Genomic DNA, 14,677 nt, shown 5'->3' on the forward strand with positions numbered 1-14,677 from the left:
GAGTCATGAGGTGGTCACCGGTTCTTTAAATCCTTCCAAGACAAGAATATTAGTGTTTTTCTGTCAATCTGATGAACAAAGAGGGAAAAACTCTCGATTTAAAGCTGCAGGAGGGAGGAAAAAAGCTGCAGTATTCAAATTTTTTACTCTAAAACACGTCATTTAATTGTCATAAAAACAAATTCTTGGGAAACTAAGTTCGGTGTTTATGTTTTCGAATCGTGCTGAATCACAATGTCTCTAATAATCGTCACTTAGGGCTGCTGGGTGTTTTCATTTGTTCATATAATAATGCTGAATTGGGCTCGAATTCACCTTATATTAATTGTTCCTTTTTTAGAGGAAGCTGGAGGTTTTTTGCTAGAAACCCAGTATCAACCCTGGGACGCAAAATAAGTGACAGCAGTACCCTCAGAGAGAAGCAGTGTCACAAAAATAAAAAAATTAAAGGTTGCCTCTTCAAAAATGTATAAAATCGCGAGAAGTTTTCAAAGTGAACAATAATCCAAGAGATGAGACTAAAGTCTGGAAGATTTGACGCAAAAGTAAAGTTTCCTTTTTAAAAAATATCAGTCCACATCAGCTGCCAGTGACGCATGGGACCAACCATCACCATGAAATTGTTGTTTAACATTTAATTTCAGCTCACTTGCTCTAAATGACGGACATCTCTCCTCTGAGAGCTTTAATCGGTTTGATTTGTAAACTTGATGAAGGGTTCAGCTGAGCAGGAAAACTCAAAGAACCAGCACGAGCGTAAAATACGTAGACAAGACACGCACATGTCCCTAAAGATGGCGTATTATTTATACGCCTTCCTATATTTCACGTCTAAAACTGAGTCAGATATTTGTTGGATCGTGCAGGATTAAACACAGCGAGGAGATCTCAACCATCGCTTCTGCTAGAAGGGATTTGGCTCCACTGAGACACAACATACCAGACTCAACTGAACACACACACACTTGAGATATAAGAGAAGAGAGGTGTAGTTAAACCTACATCCAAACAGCCACACAGTTTCTGGATTTAAAGTTAAACACCTTCCTCTGTATATTATATAATATTCAGATTATCTTGTTTTAATCTTCTTATTGAAATGTTTTACTATAAAATAAACATTTTGATTCATTTAAAGATCTTTTAAAGGGCCTCACACGCGAGATTATAATTAATACTCTGAGATTCTTACGATTTTGGACATAAAACATGCAGTTAATATATAGCAAAACGTTAATTCTTAATTTCAGTTTTGACTTCTGCTGCAAAAATATGCAAAAATATAACAGGTCAAGCATTAAAGTCTTGCTGCTAAACCTCAACAGAGAAAACGTTAAATCCAGCGGTGCTTCAGGGTTTCTTTCATAGAAACAAAAGACGCTTCTTTAAAAACCTTAGTGTCTGCGTAAGAAAATAATCCCCCCTCACTGTAAAAGAAATATCTTCTGTGTGAATCCACCGACGCTCTCAGATGTTTTCAGGTGCCTTTCAACCTGATTTCCTGCCAAACGCTGAACACATAAGATGTGGGCTCTCAGGTTGCCACTCGTCTTTGTGCTGCTCATCAAACTGCGGTTAATGCGCCAAACAGAACATCTGCAGACGCCTGGTGCCGTGAAAGACATCCACACATCTGCCTCGAGGCGATGTGTATTCCACACTGATGTTAATTAACACCGAACATGCGGATACCTCGCACACAACATGACACAATAACCTAATAATTCCTTAATTAGGGCCTTTTGAATGCGCCTTTTACGCGCGTTGGCAGCGTCTCCAGCCCGAGGAGCTCGTCTCTCCTCAGGGAGGCCTGTAAACTGCCACAACAATGCACGAGTCCCAGAGCTGGTTGGCTTAGATAAGGTAGTGACAGGCTTTACTGCAGCCTCCTCGCAGGCCTTTCCTAAAGTGCATTGTTGACATCCTCTCCATTGACCTCCGTCACCTCCGCCTGTCTCGTCCTTATGATGAAAAATGATTCGCAGCCGTGACTAGATTTTCCGTCCTGACCCTCGAGTGCCGCATCAATCAAGGAGACGTTTGTTTAGAAGCGATAATCTAGTTTTTATTCAGCTTTTTGTGCATAATTTTGCAGTTGAAGCTCTCATGTGGAAGGTGCTGCAGTGGAGCCAACAGCGCCTTGTTTACGTTAGTTTTATGGGCTTCGACTCATCTGCCCGGTGGCCCTGTGTGGGGAGAGAGGGACCGCTGGAGTTTTGTAGTTTCACTGACTCATTAAAGTCTCATCCACACAGGCCTGAAAGTGACTGACGGCTACGTTTGAGCTTTTACTGCCTGCCTGCAGAACACACACACACACACGCATACACGCGCACACACACACACACACACACACACACACACGCACACACAGTGGAGGTGTTTTACTGTCTGCCAGGGAGTGAAAATGTCCTGGCAGGCTGCTGGATCAGAGGTTAGGAGGCAAAAGGGATTATTATTATTATTATTATTATTATTATTATTATTGTTGAGTTTAAAGTTGTTGCCAGAATACTTTTTATCTTAATTTGTGATAATCATGTTACGTCACCTATTCCGCACATTATTGCGTGTTTCGGGCTATTAAAACAAGCAAAACTTTAAAATAACCGTTATTTAAAAATGGCAAATTCATATTTAATTAAACTTTAGTTAACAGTTATGAATGAAATGCGTTATAAAACATTTATGAAGCAATTGTAAAGGTTTACACGTCAGTTGCAACTCTATAATCGCAGTAATTTAAATAGAAGTTGCAACTTCACAATAAACATTTGATTATTAAATGGTTTACAAAGCATTTCATTGTTTGTTAACATTGAACTACAGTTTAATTAACTATTGATTTACATTTATTAATGATGGTTCCTACAAAGTGTTTCCTGTTTTTATCTAACATATTAGAAAATATTGAATTTATAGTGCTATAATCTTTTTAATATCTAGAGTACAGCTGGACATGCACAGCTGCCAATTGAATCTGCCTGCACACCTACAGGAAATTAAAGACTTTTTAAAAAAAAAAAAAAAAAAATTTAAATAGAAAAGTTTGGATCTTGGTAAGAATGTGTGTGTTTATGGGGGGGTCATCCAGCTCTGCGTCATCAGGGAAAATAAACAAACATCTGAGAGCAGCGATGTGCCACTCAGTCACATCAGGTCAGTGCTGCTGGAAATCTCCAGCCTGCAGGACACAAAACGCAAAGCAGGCCGCTGTCCTATCAGACTCTGCTCAGGCGGCAAAATGTCTCTGAAACATCCAGAATAAATGCAGCAGCTGCAGCCTTTTTGCATCCATCGTTCACAAGCAGCAGTCAGACGGGAGCCTGCTCGGTTTGCAGTGGCTGGTGTGTTTTGCTGACGGAGCCTTAGCGAGTTCAAACCGCACTGCTGAGCTGCTGCCACACATGTGTTTATTTACCGTTTGAATGTTGAAGATATAGAAGCTACAGCTCGACCCAAAGCTTTCATACTGAAGGTGAAGAGCAGCATGGATCTATTTGACCTCTCACAGCTTGATATTTTAGGTAACCTCGGCTGTACGGTTGGATTGGGCCTCCGCTGCGCAAAATAGGGCCGCAAACCTCCTGGTTGTTTTTTCATGAAATATTCATTCTTGAACCAAACAGATGTTATTAACCTTTATCATTGTGATTCATTATTGTTTCTTTTATATTTAATATCCAAATTATGAGGATTCACTGAAAGAATCAAATGCGCTTATAGGCTTCAACTCCTCTAAAACACTCCTGACATATTCCTAAATAACTGTTTTTCAGTGGCCACCCCCTCAAAATTATATAAAATATTTGAAACTCCAAAAACACATTTTGACCTCCTCCTGGTTCTCTATCCCTTAATTTAAAAAATACTCCCGTCCAGTAGCATTAACACTGCTAATAAATCACTCAGGTTTAAATCAAATAGACGGCACTTTATTAAACAAACAAAATGTAATGCCTTCAAAATAGTTTTTTCAAAACAAATTAGACAAAATGAATAAAATAAGTCAGTACAGACTACAAAGTCCCCCCTCTGTTTCTATACAAGAACTGGGACAAATAAAGGCAGCGATAAGAAAAACTGGAAAAACTTTTTAAGAGTTTGGTCCTCAGTATCCATCCACTCCCTTTTCCTAAAAATAAATTACTATATTAGGCTATAATTTACAGTCTATAGTCATAAAAGCTGCTGGTATTCGCGCCATCTTTATAAACAATTCTCAAAGTGAGAGGGAAGACACTTACGTGTTTGTGGTGTTACACACGCCTCGACAGAAAGTCTCTGAATCTTTATGTCCATTCGGAGTGTGAATAAAAGACCAAAAGTACAAAAAATATAGAAAACATATATTAGAGTTATTAATTTAAAAGACACACTGTGGCGCTCAGAACTTGCTGCAGTCATAAACAAAAGCTCCTGAGGTGCGGTAGATGGACTGGCCGGATGGGAAAGCCATCTGACAGCTATTATTCCCGTTGACCGGGGAGCCGTTCAGCCCGATCCGCTGGGACTCAAACATCTCCCGCACAGAGTGGAAGTTCTGCTGCTGCGCCGGGTAAGCCGGGCTCAAGTGGCTCAGGTCCCCGTACCAGGACGTGAGTCGTCCCTGGTGCGCGTGGTGGCCGTCCTGGCCCGCCTGGCTCAGGTTGCCGTGTCCGAGCGGGGACGCGGTGGTCGTGGTGATGCAATAGTCGGGCAGAGCCTCCTCCACCGTGGTGGAGGGCGCCAGGTGGCCGCCGGATGATCTGTCCCCTGCGTACAGGCTCATGGCTTGCATGTTGCAGTGATAGGTCGCGTTGGAGTTCGTGGAGACGACGTTCTGGTTGCAGGTCGGTGAGCTGTACGCGGGTGTCTGGTTGGGGGAGTAGTTGAGCGACAGTGAGGGGGCGATACCTGTCCGAGAGGAGGCGATGAGTGGCGGGGACAGCTCGGCCTGCGGAGACCCCCGCAGGGTGGTCATGATGTTATCTACGCTGAAGCCCTGCGCCTGGGCCTGGCCGTGGTGGTGGTGCTCGGGTCCGTCCATGCTGAGTGACCGGGTGGAGGGCACGCTGTGTGGGCTGCCTGTCGACATGCTGCTGCTGCTGTCGGGGCTCTCGATCTTGGCCACGGCGCTCAGGGCCGGGGACGCGGCCTGCGGCGGCGTTGCGGTCCCGTTCTCCGTCTTTATATCCTGGATCCGCACCGGCTGAGAGCCCTGCACCGGCGGGTCCTGCTCCTGGCCCGGGGTGCGGGCAGAGGGGTCTTTCCCCTGTCTGTCCCGATCATCCTTGTCCCTCTGCACGTCCTTCTTTTTGAACCTCCTCCGGCGCCGTAGAAAGCTGCCGTTCTCAAACATGTTGTAGGAGTCCGGGTCCAGGGTCCAGTAGCTGCCCTTACCGGGCTTCTTATCGTCCCGGGGCACTTTGACAAAACACTCGTTGAGCGACAGATTGTGCCTGATGCTGTTCTGCCAGCCCTGCTTGTTGTCCCGGTAAAAGGGGAACCTCTCCATGATAAACTGATAAATCCCGTTCAGGGTGATCTTCTTCTCCGGTGAGTTCTGGATGGCCATGGTGATGAGAGCGATGTAGCTGTAGGGGGGTTTGACCATGTCCTTCGGCTGGTGCTGAGGGGTGTACGGTCCGTAGGCGCGGGCCATGCTGGCCGGGTACTGGTCATGGGCCGCATGGGAGTACATGCTCATGGGCGCAGGCATCCCGGTGTATCCACCGCCGGCCCGGTAGTAGCTCTGATCGCTGCTGATGTACGGTACAACTCCCAAAGAGTTGGGGCTGGAGACGGAGTAGCGCGCCTGCATCCTGCGCAATGCGTAAAACCTCCCCAAACTGCTTCCCCCCACAAACTCTCACAACTTCTGCGTGTGCTCCGGTTCTGTAACTGTGCCTCTTCTGTCTGGAAGTCCTTTTTTTAAGCCACAGCTGGCCACGGTGAACCGGAGAGAGCGCGCGCTGCTGCAGTGAACATTTGGGAGACTGAGGAGGCTGAAAGGAAGGCTGAGTCTACACAGCAAGGAATTACCCTTCACATTTTTTCCTCCCTTTTGGCTGCTCGGGCTGCTCCTCCCCGAATGTGTGCTCCAATATCCAATTGGAGGAGTGAACCTGTGGAAAAGCGGCATGGCGACAAAAGTTACTACACCCCCCTCCTCACCCTCCTCACCCTCTCTCCTCAGCTCAGAGTTATTAAAATGCGAAGGGTGTGCCTGAAATACTGAAAAATTCACGTAATGACCCAAATTGCCAGACATTTATTATTTTTCATTTATATATTATATTGCGAGCCATAAAATAACTTCTTATTGGTCGATTTTAAAAATGAGAAAGTGAGTTTTTTGTGGCCTTTCAGGCCCTTAAGCTTCTGCGTACCCTCCTCTTCATCTCCGAAACATCAAAACTGTGCGTAAAAGTGAAAATGATCCCAAATAAAGCTCCCAAAAATTACCCAAAAGGCCTGAGACATGTATATTCTGTTGGGCATTCTCACTAATTAACAGTTCACATTCATGTTATTAAATCCATTTGGATGCGTAAAACCTCCGATCAGACCGAAGGTGTCACAGATTAGAAATGCAAAACGAGCGAATCCTAATCAGGGAGCAGCGTGTGAGAATCTCTCTATCAGCTGCGGTTGAGCCTCTGAATAAACAGACGGACATGAAAGAGCGTGGATGCCTCCATCTCCACCTCCCTCCTGCTCCCCGACAGCGCCGGTGGGCGGTGTGTGGAAACTAATTAAAGGTTAAATGAAGATCATTTGGTCGGGATGGGTGAGAAGAAAGTCCCCCGGGTGCGAGAGAGCGAAGTGGGATTTTTTTTTTGTTTTTTTGTTTTGTTAAAGATGAAGACCTCCAAATGTCATTCACACTGATCGGGTGTTAACAGAGTCATCAGAAGTCCACATGGCCTCTATAGAAAGTTATGTGTCGGTGTGTTGATTGTAAAGCTAAAAACAACAAGTGTGTGTTTTCAGCCTGATGGAAGTAATCGTTTGAAAACATCACAAAGATGGAAAGGAAGAAGGTGGTTTATCTTTATTTTTAGGCTGGCAGAGGATAATACATTTGTATTTTATAATCATAGTTGGTGATCATAAAATTCAAAATAAAAGCCATTATTTATTGTTTGATGTTTTACAATATCTTTTTTTTAGTCTAATTGTTTTATTGGTGATTTGTTATCAGGGGCACATTTACTCACCACAGTCTATGTGTATATTTAAAGATATTTAAACATATTTCGATACATATTTTCTTTTTGATTAAATCAGCAAATTGTTTTGATAAACCTGAATTCATCTTTGTTTTAAATGTACATTTTTGTGCCAAATGTATCAGAAGAGGAAAAAGTTAGAGGTTGAACGTGGATAGACGCGGAATAAAGTCATTTTATTTGACACGTTTGGGGAACCAAAGCACCTACTTTGTTTTGTTTTAGCATGCAGCTTTTTTTTATATAGTTACATGATTAAAAAGGATGCAGAATTTCCAAAGTTACAACCACAGCACGAGAGTTTCATAGACTTTAGCTCCATCTTTCATTTAAGTTTAGGTGTTCAGCTTAATGTGAGCAGGTTTAACAAATCCTCTTGAATATTCTTTAAATTCTATAAATGTCTCTGTGTTTATTTTATAAGTCTTTTTATTGACAGAAATTTTCTAAAGCTGTGAAGTCGTGGCTGTGCGTTTTTTTGGGGACTAGTTGAGGTTTTTTTTTACTTAAACCGTTTGGAGAAAAAAAACATGCATTTTTGGTATTAAACTTCATATAAGAATTAATAATGTGAATGACTGGATTTGGAATACATGAAAAAAAGAAAAAAAACCAATTCAATAAAAGATGTACAATTCAGCTTCTTTATGATTGACACATTTATTTTCAGAGAACAAGTCTCATTATTCAGCATTTTCGTTGAAGTTACATCAGAGAAGAAAATTAAAAAAACTCCCAATCTCTGATAACACTGATCATCTGTGAGAGGAGCTCATTTCTCACGTATGTGTTTTCTCATGTGGCTCTTTGTTCTGTGATTTGCATGTGTCGTCAGGACTCCAATGAGGAAGCAAACGCAGAGCGGACTGTCACCTGTGGGCTCCGGCCGGTGAGTCCTCTGTACCGGCTGTGACTGACCACCAGTGACCCCTGCTGACAGCACCGAGCACCGAGGGCCGCCCGCAGCATCTGTCGGTGTGTGGAGGGAAACCTGGCCTGCAGGCGACTGAAGCAGCTGCAGCAGCAGCCCACAGGTGGATGAATGAGGCTCCAGCTGCAGGCTGCTGCTTAGTAAAACAGATCTGTATTAAACTTTTTGTTACAGGAGTCTGAGAACTGTTATTAACAAGATAAACCGTCATATCTGCAGGACAGAACCCTCCATCTGTCACCACTGAGATTAAAATGAAAACCAGCCACATCATCAGGTAATATTTTAGAAAAATGCAAAAATAACACCGAATCCAAAGTCCTTAAATGTAAATATTATTAGACTAATTGTTATTGTTTGCTTTAAGTGTATGAGTCGGAGAATTTTAAACAGAATTTCCTGCAGAGAGAAAGTTAAAGGCTGCTGCATGTTGTTGTAATTCTTCTTTTAATGTACGACACACTCCTGCCCCCCAGTGGTCAGTATGTATAATTTCTCTTTTGAACAGTAAAAGTAGCTCATTGTAGAAATACTGTTATTTGGTAACATTGAATATGACTTCTATATATAGTAGAAGTCATATTCAACAAGTACAAAAGTGTTTGCATCAACATATAATTAATGTACCAAAAGTAAAAGTAATATTTAAGAATAATAAATGAGTTATTAATTTGATCGTCACTTTAATGTTGCAGCTACTGAAGTTGGAGCTCATTTTAGTGACTTTATAAACTGCAGGGTGTCTTGTGAATGTCTCCCTGGGGATCAGTAAAGTTTTATCTCAACCTATAATAATGTATCATAATTCATTTGTTGATTGTGTTTTATTTCATTCATCTGAATCTGCAAAGTAACCAGTAACTGAAGTCCCCCAATATATGTAGTGGAGTATAAAGTAGGTATTAACCTCTGAAATGTAGGGAAATAAAAGTCTCACAAAAAGTAAATACTCAAGTACTTAAAAATTGTACTTAAAGGAAAAGTTCACCAAAAAATGAAAATTCAGTCTTTCTCTCCTCCCCCCATGCTGATGGAAAGTCAGGTGAAGTTTCGTAGTCCACTAAACATTTCTGGAGCTTCACAACAAAAACACTGTTGCAGCATTCTGCTAAACAACTGAAGAAGCTGGAGACTTGTTTTAAAATGTAAAAAAACAACCCGAAAAAACCCCCACACCAAACATTAAAGGACTCCATACAGTTTGTCTGCGTAATCTAAGTCTCTGGAAGCCCCGAGATCCCAAATTGATTTGAAAAAACTTCCTTTATACACTTGACGTGTGGTTGAGCTTGGGCACCCAGCCAGACACTTTTAGATCAGCAGCTTCAGTGAAGATTTCTGCATTAAAAGAATGTAAATAACGTCTTTTCATATCAATTTAGGGCTTTCGGAGACTTTGATCACACCAGACAAGCAGTAAGGCCAAAGCCAAATAAAGCCAAACAAGTCCCCATCTACTTCAGTTACTTAGTAGAATGCTGCAACCAATGTTGTTTTGCTCTGAAGCTCCAGAAGTGAGAGTCTGTCCTCCTCAGAAAAATGAATGTGTAGGCTAGGTTGAAAAATCTAAACCCATATTGAGGTTTGTTGCTAGGTGGCGACCTCTAGTGGCTGTAGTGATTATTACAGCTGTAGAGGAAGTCAACGGGGAGTTATTTAAACTTACACATTTTGTGAAGTAACATCACGTACAGAATGTAACGTAAGGTAATAAGGGAACGTACTAAAGAAGTTAAAGATTTAGTTATTTGAACCCAAACCACAATGTTTCCCTAAACCTAACCAAGCAGTAGTAGTTCTTGCATTTGGGTGAACTTTTCTTTTAATGTGAGTATATAACTTTCCACCACTGGGTCTTAAGGTTGGAGCTGCACAGTCAGGGAAAGCAAAGCAATCTTTTTCTAGGTTCATGTCAGGTGTTTATCTCACCTCTGACAGGAATTCTGGTCTTTAAGGAATTCTGTAGTTTATCTGTAGAGTGACAATTGACTTTAATTTGTGGCTTGGGTAATATTTCAAAGTTACATTATTACAGGCTTATCATACAAGTTATTCAATGAATTGCTGTTATTTTTATTATGGACTGATCATTTAAAACCTCTTTCAGATGTTTTTGGGACTGTAGGTGCAGCATGTTTGTTGAGTTCCATCCCCTGAAATCATCAATCAGGTGAGACAAAGAGAGCAAACACAGGATCTGTGTAATAACGGTTTGTGTTGTGTTTGTGTTGTCTGTTGAGGACTTTTGTATCAAAAAACATGCTGATGAAGCCTATTTTGTCCTTTCTCCATCCACAGGGAACTGCTGGTTCGATGTTATAACTCAGACACTGATGTATAGATACAGATACCCTGATTTAAAGCACAAATTGCCTCCTTAAATAGATAAATAGACATTAAGTACTTAAATAGTATAATTTTTTCTTTAGAACAAAAGTTAAATGTTAAATATTTCAGACATGAAATGCAGCAGTCTCGTGGCTGTGAGTAGTTTAATGACTCAAAATATTCAGTTAATTATATATATATCTAAATAAATAAACATTGCAGGAGGGAAATGTAACATTTATTTCTGTTTTTTCATTTTTTGGTATCATCAACACCATCATGTCTGTGTTGCCACCAGTGTCACAAACTTGTAAATCATTAAATCACACAAACTGGTATTAAATTGAAACACAGCGCCCTCTGCTGCCACATTGATGCACATGCAAAGTTAAGCCTGATTTTATGAACAAATTTGAGTTCATTAAGCTCCACAATACATAAAAGAAGTCAAACTTTAACTATAGAGGATTTTAATTATATATATATATATATATATATATATATATATATATATATATATATATATATATATATATATATATATATATATATATATATATATATATGTATATATATGTATATATACTGTATACTTTTTTACTGGTGACCTTCATCAGTTTGTGGTCTTTTCTCAAGAAGTCTCACTCCTCAGGGTCTGAGTATGAAACTTCATTGTGTCATCCACAGTGTTTATAATAAGTGCCTAATTAAACACAGACAGATTTCCAAAATATCCCAGGACCTCAAAGCCACGCACCCAAAAAGCACATTGGAATTGGTTTCCAAATAAATAGCTGCCAATCATCCATATGCAAAACATTAATCTTGTGTTTGGTGCTCCGGCTGTGACTGGTTTGAAGCGGGTAAAGCTGTTCTCAAGGCCACAGAGCGCCTCACAGTGTGGCAGTTTTTCCCCTTTTTCACCACAAAACTTGACATTTAAGACCAGACATACAAACGTGCAGAGTTCTCTGAAAATCCACATAAGGCCATGAGAAACAACTGAAGAGAAGGTTTACTTTAGATTTAGCTGGCTCTGATTTAGTTTTCCTCATGAACGGTTTAATTTCCTCACGTGATGACACACAAACAGCCTCATGTAATGTGTCTTTACTTGCACGCCATTTTAAATGAAATCAAGACTAGCAAAGAAACTGAGCCGAGGAAATATATTTATTTATTTGCTTCAGTTTATGTTTAATTAACTGCCTGAAAAAATGGCTCATTTCAGACCATATTTGTACGTCAACAACAGACAAAAAGGCAAAATTGTATTGTGGAATATAGTTCTGTGCTCAGGCCTACAATTGAATTATCTGTGGCCTAGTATTAGGTTGCAGTAATAGACTCATTTCAAGGTATAATGTGGTATGAAACCTGACGGTTATAACATACATTTGCCTGTATACGATATTGATTTCCACCATATAGACCAGAGCCAGCGACACTAACAGACTTGATAAAATCATCAAGAAGGCTGGCTCCGTACTCGGTCTCAGGCTGGACACTTTTGAGACCGTGGTGGAGAGGAGAACGCTGAAGAAACTTTTATCCATCATGGACAATGATCAGCACCCTCTCCATCACACAGTAGACAGACAGTGGAGTACCTTCTCTCACAGGCTGCTTCAGCTCCGCTGTCGAAGGGACAGATACAGGAAATCTTTCCTGCCACATGCCATCACACTGTATAATAACAGCTAAAACTCTGGTCATAACATACAGTCTCTACGCACTTTATATGTTTTTACACTGTTCTGCACCTCATCTGTTCACTGCACCTTATATTTTATTTTTATTTTGCACTACAATTAATACTGCTTGTGTATACATCAACACTGCTCATTTATACATTTTTATACATATTTTTTGTATATATACATTTTTTATATTACATTTTATATTGCTATGTTAATATGTCTAGGTTGTTCTTTTTATTTTTACATTTTATATTGCTATGTTAATATGTCTAGGTTGTTCTTTTTATTTCACTGTGTTGTCATTCGTCTCTGTGTGTAATGCTGCTGCTACACCTTAATTTCCCAGCTTGGGATCAATAAAGTATATCTGTTCTATTCTATTCTATTCTATAGAGCGATGTAGTCTGTAGTCCCAAAATCTGGAAATCATTTTGGATTTTTGCAAATCTGGTTCCTAGTCTGTGAGTTTTTTTTAATTGGTTTTCAGTGAAATTCCTGAAATAAGGTGTGTGGTTACCTCAGGCTGAAGATATTCACACGAGTTGTTCTCCAACATAAAATCCATCATTAAATGTCCCACAGTTTAATTATAAAGCTCTTCCGTGTGTTTAAAACGGTTAGCGGTTGTTAACAAGTGTGTAAATGAAACTACAGAGGTTGTCGGGGACATTAAACGTCACCACAGCGAACACAGAGACTCATCTACTCACTAGTCCGTCTTCACAGGCCCACTTTAGTTACAAACTGTTCTAACTCTGACTTTACAACTTCTACATTGGTCAGTTTATAGGAAACCTGTACAGTAATTGTGTAGAAAGACTCTTAGTGGTGGTCACATTTTGGGTCATGTGACTGTGATGTCATCTGTTTATAGCCTAACATTAGCTTTTTACTGCTAGAGATTTAATTCACAATTCCAAAATCACATGGTGTTCATCTGTGAAGATTATCTGTTTGCCAGCTTTTTCAGCGATAATCCAGAATCCAATTCAAACATCACACAGGCTTTTTGTCGAGGGAACCAGGGTGATGCTAACTTCTGGCTTAGTCTACAAAAAATATGTCATTCCTTCTATTAGTAATATTAAAATCATATAAATATTAAGTTTCATGTCTGTCAAAGGATAATTTTTTTTAGATTATAATAAAGTGAACAACCTTTTTAGGATCATTCTAACTGCTACTAATAACAATCATAACAATTATGTAACACCATATACTGTGATACCATGAAAAATCTTCTGAGATGGTTGTCGTACTGTGAAAATCTGATGCCATAATAAACATAGTCTAGCGTGTTGCTGCCACGTCGGAAAAGAAAAATGGGTCAGTATCATGTTATGACATAAAAAGTCTTTGTTATAACAAGATGTTTTCAATTATTACATCATACAAACTGACCATCACAGGTGACACACAGTGGGCGGTGTCTGCTCAGGTATGTGAGGCTGACCAGTCAGAGCAGTCTGGGCTTTTCAGGAGGGAGGCCTTAAAGAGACAGGAGCTAAAACAGATTGTTCAGGCAGAGGGTGAATAGAGGTGCTGCAGCAGTGGACAGTATGAGAAAAATAATGTGGTTTCTTTTGTGTGGACAGCTAAAATAAAAGTATGAATGAATGAAAATGAGCATATATGAGACCTTTAAAGGTTATTTTCCTCTGAGAACAGCTTGTTTATTCACTTATGGAAAAAATAAAGATTTCTGAGTTTGTATTATTACCTCATTAATAATGTAAATATTAAGATTCTGAGTTTTAATTTCTTCTCCATAGCTACATAGTCATCATAGTAATCACCCTGAAGTTACTTTTGTTTGTCTGTGACTGTATTTATGTTGCTATTTTTAACATAGAGGAAATCCTGGGGAAAAAACAAACTGTGTGCGATGATTATCAGAGTTTCTAATCTAACATTATTAGTTAAAAACAAGCTGTACCACAGTGTATTAGTCAAATCAATAAAAGCTACTAAAACTAAAAAGGAGTTCAAAACTCTGCCCCCTAGTGGATCATTTGCAACCAACACCTTCCTCTTCAGGGTAGGTATCCCTTTGCTCTTCACTTTTGTCCCTCTTTCTTTTCTCTTATGGAAAGCAACCTCAACTTTCAGAAGAGACACGATTGCTGGCAACTTCCTTTTAACTTATTTTAATTAAACATTGCCTCACTGAGTGCTAATGCTCTTTTGTAGACAAGCTCTGCCCAGTTTAACTGTATCAGTGGTTGGCAATGATAAGGAACCAATACGATCCATTCATGTCCCCCTGACTAGATACCAACAAACCCTCAAGAGAAATCATCCACTTCTAATTCCTCATTGAGATACTGTAACAGACTCTCACCGCACACTTCATGTGTGATTCATTTCACCCAATCTGCCAATCTGACCCAAAAAGAGACTACTTCAGAACTGCACCTCTGTTATTATGACCCTGGCTCAAGGGAAGCAACATGAAAGAAGAAGACAAAGTTGGCGGAACCAAATTTTAGATTTATTAAGTATTT

At 40.1% G+C, this 14,677-nt stretch overlaps 1 protein-coding gene across 1 annotated transcript; it reads right to left on the bottom strand.

The window, feature by feature from the left end:
- Positions 1 to 4,268: 4,268 nt before the first annotated feature.
- foxc1b (forkhead box C1b) lies at positions 4,269 to 5,909 on the bottom strand. The gene has a single exon (XM_073477014.1). It carries the CDS (start codon positions 5,801 to 5,803, stop codon positions 4,388 to 4,390), a length of 1,416 nt encoding a protein of 471 aa, XP_073333115.1. The 5' UTR covers positions 5,804 to 5,909; the 3' UTR covers positions 4,269 to 4,387.
- Between the last annotated feature and the right edge of the window lie 8,768 nt (positions 5,910 to 14,677).

The sequence above is a fragment of the Pagrus major genome, chromosome 11 (genome assembly GCF_040436345.1).
Source record: "Pagrus major chromosome 11, Pma_NU_1.0".
NCBI classification, from domain to species: domain Eukaryota; kingdom Metazoa; phylum Chordata; class Actinopteri; order Spariformes; family Sparidae; genus Pagrus; species Pagrus major.

Bases quoted from the DNA above. Each gene is read 5' to 3' on its own strand.
- foxc1b (XM_073477014.1), bottom strand. From the start codon at position 5,803: ATGCAGGCGCGCTACTCCGTCTCCAGCCCCAACTCTTTGGGAGTTGTA.